This window comes from Ictidomys tridecemlineatus, chromosome 3, assembly GCF_052094955.1.
Source record: "Ictidomys tridecemlineatus isolate mIctTri1 chromosome 3, mIctTri1.hap1, whole genome shotgun sequence".
Taxonomy (NCBI): domain Eukaryota; kingdom Metazoa; phylum Chordata; class Mammalia; order Rodentia; family Sciuridae; genus Ictidomys; species Ictidomys tridecemlineatus.
In genome coordinates this window covers 171,588,691-171,599,040 of record NC_135479.1, presented here as the reverse complement: position 1 = coordinate 171,599,040, position 10,350 = coordinate 171,588,691, and the positions used below count along the sequence as shown (strand labels likewise).

General features: G+C 32.1%; 2 protein-coding genes across 3 annotated transcripts in view; one reads left to right on the top strand and one right to left on the bottom strand.

Annotated features, from left to right (window-relative positions):
* Positions 1-271: 271 nt before the first annotated feature.
* Positions 272-8,925, bottom strand: Stx19 (syntaxin 19). 2 transcript variants are annotated; one of them, XM_021734211.3, is made up of 2 exons: positions 8,673-8,925; positions 272-1,201 (listed from the first exon to the last, which is right to left on the bottom strand). In XM_021734211.3, exon 2 carries the CDS (start codon positions 1,186-1,188, stop codon positions 304-306), a length of 885 nt encoding a protein of 294 aa, XP_021589886.1. In that variant the 5' UTR covers positions 1,189-1,201; positions 8,673-8,925; the 3' UTR covers positions 272-303. The 2 variants fall into 2 exon arrangements, with proteins under 2 accessions (XP_021589886.1, XP_077900544.1); XM_078044418.1 differs by having other exon boundaries at positions 272-1,198.
* Arl13b (ARF like GTPase 13B) overlaps positions 1,585-10,350 on the top strand; it is a 33,125-nt gene continuing 24,359 nt past the window's right edge. The window contains exons 1-2 of the mRNA XM_078041188.1: positions 1,585-1,614; positions 1,947-2,023. Coding sequence (XP_077897314.1) covers positions 1,585-1,614; positions 1,947-2,023 — 107 coding nt within the window. The remainder of the gene's footprint in view (positions 1,615-1,946; positions 2,024-10,350) is intronic.

The window sequence follows — 10,350 nt, the reverse complement described above, 5'->3', positions numbered from 1 at the left end:
CTTGTTAAAGCATTAGAAGTTAGGAAAAATGTGTAGTAGAATTTAGTACATGATCAGAAACTTCAATTTATTCATCTAACTTTTATTGTTAACCTGTGAGTTGAAGGTATTCATACTGTTTTCAGATTAATAAAATTTAAAGACTTATGTCACTGACTTCAGGAGTCTCTGTAATAGTAGTGGGTGTTAAAGGGGAAAATTATGACTTAACAGTGATAAAGTGTGGATCCATGAAACAATGAAAAACAGACATTGAAATACATCCTTCAGCTTAAATATGGAAAAATTTTAAAAATAGTTTCTTTATTTTGAACCACGGCATGGACAGCACCAACAGCACAGTATCCTGCATGGATTTCTTTTTTTGTATTTTACTGCTAGTCCAAATTTCTCTTTAGTATTATTAACATAATCTTTTGTACTATTTACTATCATTTCAATATTATTGATGCTTTCTCCTTGTTCCTCTACTAAAAGAGATATCTGAATGAAAAGATCCCGTAAATCCTTCACTTGGTTTTCCAAATTAACAAGTTCCTTATGTCTTTGTTCAATCTCTGAGAGTTGTGCTTTAGTGATATTGATTTCTGTGAGTAAGCTTTCATTAAAAACTTCCCATTTTCCTTGGTGAAGCATATCATTTACCTCTTCTTCAGGTACCTCTTTTTCAGCAACTTCAAGTTGACGAAAAATAAATGCCTTGCACTTCTCTTGCTTTGCAGCTATTGTGTCATTGTATATAAACATAGTTTGTTGAAAATGTCGGAACATTGCAGCATGCTGAGATTTAAGTATCCTTGTGATGACTGACGATGGACCATTTTCAACCTCTGACTTTTTAACTTCTTTAACTAAATCACCCAAACCTCTGTTAATGTGTTCTGCTTGGGCTTTTATCTCCTTTGTAATGCTAGACTCTCTCTTAAGGAGGCTAAACCTTCTCATTGAAGCCATCAGACTTTTCTGATGCTGTCCAAATCTTTGCACATCATCTGCCAAATTCTTAATATTCTCCTGTAGTTTTTGGATCTCATGTAGGTGTCTCTCAGCTACAGGCTCTCTCTCATAAATAACAGCTTGCTGCACAAACACCCCTTTTTCCTCTGTTTCCGAACTTAACACATGATTGTCTCTGTAAAGTTCAATTTCCTTTGTTCTTTGCTTTAGTTCTTGAAGTCGGTCTTTCATCTTCCCTTTCCTGCTAAGAAGCAAGAATGATTATGTTAAAAAGAAATTTGACTTGACATAGCTGTCCTCTCTCCCAGCAAAAATTCTCCTAGTTTTCTAAAAATTAATTTTAAAATAAGAAAAATTAATAAGAATTTTCACATAAATATCACTGAAATTGGAAAAATAACATGAAATAATTTATGAATTATTTTGCCTAATGGGTGGCTTCTATGAATCTCATTTAGTTGAATTTAGTATCTGAGAAAGCAGTGATGGAGACACAATTATCCCAAAATTAGTACTTCAGTGTCAAGATTCTAATATGTAATATTATTTTTCTTAATAAAGGGTGCTTTTGCTCTACTTTCAAGTTTTAGGATTAACCTTTAGACTTTAAAAGTGCCCATACTACTTATGATATTTTTAACAGTTAAGCTGGTCTATGTAATGTTAAAAATATACTCATTTTGGTAAAATAGGCATAATTAAGTTAAAACCAGTGTTAAAAACAGGACAGTTTCTACATTAGAGTTTTAGGTAGGTAGATTATGGTGAATTTAAGTTTTCTGAGGCCTTTATGTTAACACATGTTATAGCTTTGTTTTCTTATCCATTGCATATTTATAAAATTATTTTCTTGGTTTGATTATGGTGATTTTTCTTTGTTTTGTTTTGTTTTTGGGGTACTGGGGATGGAACTCAGGGGAACTTAGCCATATCCTCAGCCTTTTTTTTATATTTTTTATTTTGAAACAGGGTCTCACTAAATTGCTTAGGGCCTTGTTAAGTTGCTGAGGCTAGCTTTGAATTTGCTATCCTCCTGCCTCAGCCTCCTGAGCCACTGGGATTACAGGTATGCACCACCACATCCAGCCTGATTTCTTATTAACATTCCTTTACAAAAGATTATCTATAATATCTTATAATAAAATATCTATCATTTTCTTTTAATTGGTACTTTTTAAAGCATGAAAATATACTTATATATAATTTTGAATATGACATTTATCACATCCTGTACTGACAGTTATCCATTGAAATCAAATTGATGCACATGTATAACATGACATAACTACATATAAAGCGACTTAAAAAAACAGTCTTCATTTATAAAAAAATCTTTATTTTCACAGAGCATCTTCATTTTAGAATGGCATTTAATGTCTTTCATTATATTTTGGGTTAATCAAATAATGTTTACATTATTATAAACACCCAAATAATATTTAAAAAATATAAAGAATCATGGTTACAGTGCCTTTCTCAACTGTTGTTTTTTTTTTTTTTTTTTAATTGTTTTTAGGCCTGGATCACTGGGAAAAAAAAATAGAAAATGGGTATTTTTGTTTTAAGAAAATTTGCTATTGAACTATTTAGACTTATTCAGTAAGGGCCTGGAACATAAATGGATAGTTTGGTGATTTTTCACAAAGTCAATACATCCATGTAAACATCACACAGATCAATAAATACATAACTTTTGTATTTTCCTTCAAATTATTAAGTTTTTCAGTTGCTTCCTGTTTTACATATGTATCACTAATTCATTCTAAGCTGAACTGACCTGAAAAATCCACTTGGTATCTTAAATATAGCAGATATTCTTTTTATTTTATTATTTTGTTTTTTGAAGATTGTTTTCTGGAATATTCTAACGTAAACTGGCTGTGTTGGAATTTTCCTTTCTTCTCCTTCAACAATTACTGGTTTCTTATCTTTATTCTTGGTTGACTCCTTTATTTGGGGATATCCATAGCTTCTTTTCAAAACATAAATGTTATTATAACTTACATTTCTGAAAATTAAAAAAAAATCTATCTTTACACCTGAGCAAAACATTTCTTGTGAATTTAACTCTCACAAAGAATATTCTCCTCAAGTTTTGAAGCCAGTATCATCCAAAACCAAACAGACACATCAAGAAAGAAAACTTCAGGTTAATAACCTTGATTAACATAAGTGCAGAAATTCTTAATAAACTATTCTCAAACCACATATAAAAGCATATTGAAAAAGATAGTGCACCAAGATCAAGTAAGTTTCATCCCATGGATGCAAGGTTCGTTCAGCACATGGAAATCAGTAAGTGAAGTTCATCACATAAAAGAGTATAAGGACAAGCATCATATGATTATCTCAATAGATTATCAAACTAAAAAGCATTTTACAAAGTACAGTGCCCATTTATGTTTAAAACATCAGAGAAACTGGGGAGAGAAGGGATATACCTCAACATTGTAAAGGGAATATCTGACAAACCCAAGGCCAATATCATACCGAATGAAGAAAAACTGAAAGTATTTTCTGTAAAAACTGAAACAAGACAAGGATGCCCAATCTCACCACTCCTATTCAACATAGTCCTTGAAACTTTAACTAGAGCAATCAGTCAAGAGAAGGAAATTAAACTGATAAAATAGGAAAAGAAAAAGGCAAGTTATCTCTATTTGCTGATGACATACTTCTATATTTTAAGAAGATCACAAAGATTTCACCAGAAGACTTCTAGAGTTGATAAATTTAGCAAAGTAGCAGAATATAAGATGAACATAACGTAAATAACTTTCCTATACTCTAATAATTAATCTATTGAAAAGAAAACTAAAAGTGTTTACAGTAACCTCAAAAAGTACTTGTCAATTAATCTAATGAAGGAGGTGAAGGACTTCTGCAATGGAAACCACAGAACACTGAAAAAAGTCTGGCTTGGCACAAATCAGGAGCCACTTGTCAAAAAGAAACTAACTTTATTTTTAGAACTACAAACGCCAAACAAAATAGCTCCAGGGAAAAAACCCTCAGAGCCCAACTGCCACCACCGGCTTCCACAAGCCTCTCCCCACACCAACCTCTCAACCTCCCACAATCCTCCTGCTCTTGAGGCCGATTGGCTGGGTCGCGTGGGCGGAGCCAAAGAAGTCCCCCAATGAGCAGCTCCGTGGAGGAGCCAATCAGCTAGATGTTGCTGGGGCCGCTGTGAGCCAATCATCAGCTGGCAGTCTGAAGGGCAGGGAAACAGCCCAATGAACATCACCGCAGAGGAGCCAGTCAGCTAGATGTTGCTGGGGCCACTGTGAACCAATCATCAGCTGGCAGTCTGAAGCTTGCTGGCAGCTGGAAGTTTGCTGGGGCCCCTTTGGCTGTGGCTCTCAACAGGAGGTGAAGGACTTCTGCAATGGAAACTACAGAACACTGAAAAAAGACATTGAAGGATACCTTAGAAGATGGAGATACCTCCCTTTTTCTTGGATAGGCAGAATTAATATTGTCAAAATGGCTGTACTACCAAAAGTGTTTCAATGCAGTCCCCTTCAAAATACTAATGACATTCTTCACAGAACTAGAAAAAACAGTTATAAATTTATTTGGAAAAATAAGGATCCAAAAGAGCCAAAACAATCATGAGCAAAAAGAGTGATGCTAGAGGGAGACATCATAGTACCTGACTCAAATTATACTGCAGAGCTCTAATAACAAATACATGGTATTGGCACCAAAACAGACTTGAAGACCAATGGAATAGAATAGAAGACACAGAGACAAACCCACATAAATACAATTACCTGATGTTAGACAAAGTTGCGAAAAACATACATTGTAGAAGAGATAGCCCTGTTAACAAATGGAGCTTGGAAAACTGGGTATCCATATGTAGAAGAATGAAACTTGACACTTATCTTTCACCCTGCACAAAGGTCAACTCAGAGTGAATCACTGACCAGAATCTCTGCAATTGCTAGAAATGTAGGCCCAACATTCCAACATATTGGCACAGGAAACAACTTCATTAATAAGACTCCGAAAATGCAAGAAATAAAACCAAATATAAATATCAAACTAAAAAGCATCTGCACAGTAAAAGAAACAATTAAGAATATGAAGAGAGCCTACAGAATAGAAGATCTTTGCCACCTGCATTTCAGACAGGGCATTAATATCCAGAATTTATAAAGAACTGAAAAACTTAGCACCGAAAAACAAAATAAAACAAACAAACAAAACCCCCCACATAAAACCCAGTTAAAAATGAGCAAAAGAACTAAAAAGACACTTCTCAAAAGAAGAAATACAAATGGCCCACAAATAAATATATGAAAAATTTTTCAGCATCTCTGTCAATTAGGAAAATGCACATCAAAACTTATATTGAGGGCTGGGATTGTGGCTCAGCAGTAGAGCGCTCGCCTCGTGCAGGCGGGACCTGGGTTCGATCCTCAGCACCACATAAAAATAAAGGCATTGTGTTGTGTCCATCTACACCTAAATGAATAAATAGATAAATAAATATTTCTTTAAAAAATCTTTTATTGAGATTTCATCTTACTCTATCAGGATGACAATTATTAAGAAGAAAAATAATAATAATTGGTGATGAGGATATGGAGTAAAACGTACATTCATACATTGTTGGTGAGACTGAAAATTAATGCATCGATTGTGGAGAGCAGTATGTTGATTCCTCAAAAACTAGGAATGGAACCAACCATATGACCCAATTATCCCACTTCTTAGTAGAAACCCAAAAGATCTAAAATCACCTTGATGTTTATTTCAACACAGTTCACAATAGCTAAGCTGTGGAACCAACCTAGGTACATCTCAACAGATGAATGAATAAAAAAAATGTGGTATGTATACACAATGGAGTATTACTCAGCCATAAAATAGAATAGAATTATAGTATTTGTAGGTAAATGGATGGAACTGGAGACTATCATGCTAAGTGAAATACTGAAATATACCCAGACCCAGGAAGTCAAAGGTGGAATGTTTTCTCTGATTTTCAGAAGGTAGTTCGAAATAAGAGGGAGTGGGGAGAAAGGAAAAGAGGGGGGCGCACTAATTTCTTTTTCAAATTAGAAGATTAGTGGAATAGAGGAAGGGGATGCAGGGGGAGAGAAGAGGAATGGTATAAGGGAAGAATAGTAGAATGAATATTACCTAACTTTACATATATAAATATGTCACAGTGAATCTCACCATCATGTACATCCACATTTTTTTTTTTTAGGAAAAAAAAATGAAGAAAACTACAAGAGGAGAAAGATCAGTAAAGGGAAGGGAACAAAGGGAGGGAAGAGGGAAGGGAATGGGGAAGTAAGAGGGGATTGAATTAGAGCAAATTATATTCCATGCCTTTATAATTATGAATGAACAACTAAATGTTATGTACAACTATAAAGAACCAATAATAAAAAGAAAATTTTGCTATGTTCTATTCTAGCTTTCTCTTTTGCCCTTAAGAATCTGCCACCTGATTCCTTTACAATTATCTGCTAAATATTTAATGGATATTTTTAATTTAGAAACTCATATATTTAGAATTTTTTGTTTATTTTGCTTTGTAGTTTTTATAGTGTAGTTGGTTTTAATTACTACCCTTTAATTTAGTCATTAGTGTGTTTCCTATTTATTTTTGGTACCTGAAAGTTTCCTTTCTTACTTTAAAATTTAATGATGTAGTTTTTAAATTTCTTTCTTTCTTTTCCTTAGGGGTTATATCAACGCTTTCTCTATGTTTAGAACACAAGGGAATTATTTCAATGTCTGTGTGTCTCCACTAAGTCATAGTTGATTATTTTTGTTGGTTAACACTTCAGAAAATTTTCTCATTTTTGTTCATTTGTGCAGAAATTGACTTCATGGAGGTACTTAGGTACACTTACATGCTGTATATAATTTGTATTTTCTAGTAATTGTATACTTTTAAGTATATATGCATAACTATTTTCAATTTGATTGATCCTTATGCCTTTATAAATCAGAATATTAGGCAAAGTGAGATATCCAGACATGTTAGAATTTGAAAGTTGGAGGAGATGGAGTTCATATAGTTTCAAAATATGAAGCTCATTATTGTGAAATTATTTAATTGCTGAAGCTAATTTTGTGCAATTTTTTCTGTACTTTAAATTTTCTTTCTTAATGGTAGAAGTATTGTATCCAAATATGAAATATCTTTCAGAATGTTTAGCTTAGTACATAGATATACATTTTGGAATTTTACTAGTGGTAATGGACTTTGATTTTAAACATGTTTGAAAATAGAGCAATGATTAGTACATATGGTAACCAACTTTGACAATTTGTTGTGGGAAATAAAAAAGTAAACTTGTGTGATTCAAGTAAAACATTTTTCATCCTATTACAGATAGTACAAATTCTTAAAGACAGAAACACAAATACAAATTACCTAGTGCTTTAAAAAAAATATGCCCTGGGATAGATACTTAATATATTTAAAGTAAGCCATTTTTTCCTAGGGTTACTATGGTGGTTAAATAAAATACTTTTAAGAAATACATCCAGTGCCTAATCCAAGGTAAATAGAGTATCCTTTTTCTTTTTTATGTGAAGAAAACTTGCAACATTTCTCTAGTTCAAGATTAAAGCAATAGATCTTATAGGAATATTAACCTCTTTGGCTACTTAAATAAGAGCTAAATGACAGTTTCTAAAAATAAACTAAACTTTTCTAAAATAAAAACAAATTGCATATATTCTCTAAGCTTGAATCATCTGACTTTTTTTTGCAATGCAATCTTTCAGTGCTTTCTACTTTTCCTTTGTGTAGATAAATTGTAAACTTGTTTAACAATATTAGGACCCTTTTGTTTATTAAAACTCTTAATTTTAAACTTTCACTTACTGATTTAATTAACTTATATGCATATAAAAATGGTTTTTATATTAAACTTAAAACTCCACAGCCTTGAAGATAACTTGCTTTAGATATTACATGACCAATTCTTAAATCTTCCCTTAAAGTACTTACAAAAGTCATTATTATTTTTACTTGGGATATTTACTTAGAAATAAGATATTTTAAAAATTCTAATGTCAACAATTGTGATAACATAGAAAGTATCTTACCTCTTGATATATCTTGCATTCAAATAATGGTGACTTTAACAACTTTTGTGATTTAAATATTTACAGTATCCTAGCTAAAACATTAAAATTTGACTAATTTTATATTTCACTGTGATCTTTATACAATAATTTAATATTCTCATTACCTCAAATTAATTTCAGAATGTTCTAGGAAACAACAATGAAAAAATTAATTAAAACTATAGAAAATAATCTCAAACTTTAAAGGTTATACATATGTGTCCAATTTGTGCGCAGTTTTCTTTTGAATGTTAATGTGAAAATATTCTCTAAAGCACAGCATGATTAGTTTACAGTCTATAAAAGAATTTTAGATTTGTTCTTATAGAATCTGGCTTTCCAATGTTTTCAAAATGAGAGGTCATTTGTTAAAGAATTTAAAAAAACTCTTTCCTCTAAAGTTGATTAACAAAGAGCTCTACACTCAAATCACATTCAATTTTTCCGTAGTATACATGAACAGATCAGCTATCTGTAGCCCTGTCCGAGTCTGAGCAAAACAGCAGTTTTAACTATGTGCTGAGCTAATTTTAAATGTCAAAGTATAACTAGATTTTAGTCACTGGATTTCTAACATCAAAAAAGTACAAAAAATGTAGTTTATTTACCTTTCTGTCTTGTTCCTTTTGTTGCTTTTCCACCTTCCTTGTTGTGAGTTCTGCCTTTGAAAGGAAATCTGAGTATCACATGATGTAATGTTTGATCAAATTACTGAAATCTCTGTCTTATAGGTCACAGCCTAATTTCTATATGTTTCTCATATAGTTAATTAAAAGCCAAATAATGAAATCAAATAAGTTGGAGATAAAGTTGTACTTTTGCTGTTAATATGAAATGAGAAGAACAAATTGCTTACTTCACACCTGGAGAATCTGGTTCTGCCAGTTAGACGCCTATTCTTTAGATTAAAGAAAGATTTTCATTGGAGCTAACTTGTAACAGGAAGTCCTTGTTTTACTGCCTACATAGAGTATTTTGCACAGTCTCTGAAACTCAAGTCCTACATTATCTATACAATATATTACTCAAAAAAAGCAGTGAGTTTACTTTTTTCTTAAGATATAAAAGCCTATTAAAAATAAGGAATTAAGTAGGAATAAATAAGAGTGTAAAGAAGCTTGGTATAAAGCCTTTTTGTTCCATTTACTTTAAAATTATTGAATTATATCCTATTTTAGGAAATCCCATAAGGGCACATAGCTCATAGAATCATAGAATTTCAGGAGAACAGCCCCCCAAAAGGCTCATGTCTTTAAACCTCTCACGCTACTTTTCATTTTACTATATTGCTATTTTTACTTTACATGATGTTTCTCTCAACATGGAAGAGCTAAAGCTGTATAGTAATATTAAGCCATTTATTTGTTATACAAATATAACAACTCAAAACTAATACCAGGAGAAGTAGTTATAGGAAAAATTAGAAATGAAAATTTTTCTGATACTACCAAATTCCCAAACCTTTCCTGTTTTTTCCCCCTACATTAGTTGTTTGAGGGCAAGAGGAAGAACATTCGTATAACAAATATCAAAATAACATCTTTATTCTTTGACTTAGAAGTCCTACCTCTTGGAATCTGTTTCTCATTAAGAAATGACTCTGAAACCACCTAATTTTTACAGTACTCTGTAAAAATGAAATGGTGAAACACAAATATCCTTCAGTGCAGGACGAACTGAATAAATGACAGAATATTTATGTAGTGGTGCATTTTGCAACTAAACAAAATAAAAATTTTTTTATTCTTTCTCAGAGCAGATTTAGAATTTAATATTGAGTTAAAACAAAAAGCACAGTGCAAAAGAAGTGTATGCAGTATACTAGCTTTAAGAAAGGGAAAGTGAATATAATATTATACACACAGACAAAAATCAGTCAATGATAATGAATATCCATCATGCCCAAATTGTGCTCTTTAAAATACCATTTCTCCCATATACTTATTTATATTTTCCGAATGAAAGTATGTGAGGATGAACTAAAAACTAATGAAAATAGTTACATATAAGAGAAAGGAAGGAATAGAGAAAGAGAAGGTATAGATATGGATGATAGTTCTTTCTTTTTTTTTTTATTTTTAATATTTATTATTTTTAGTTCTCGGCGGACACAACATCTTTGTTGGTATGTGGTGCTGAGGATCGAACCCGGGCCGCACACATGCCAGGAGAGAGCGCTACCACTTGAGCCACATCCCCAGCCCTGATAGTTCTTTCTGATTGAAACTTGTTTATGTAACTTTGAATTTTGAACCATATAAATACATTAACAATTAATTTTAAAAA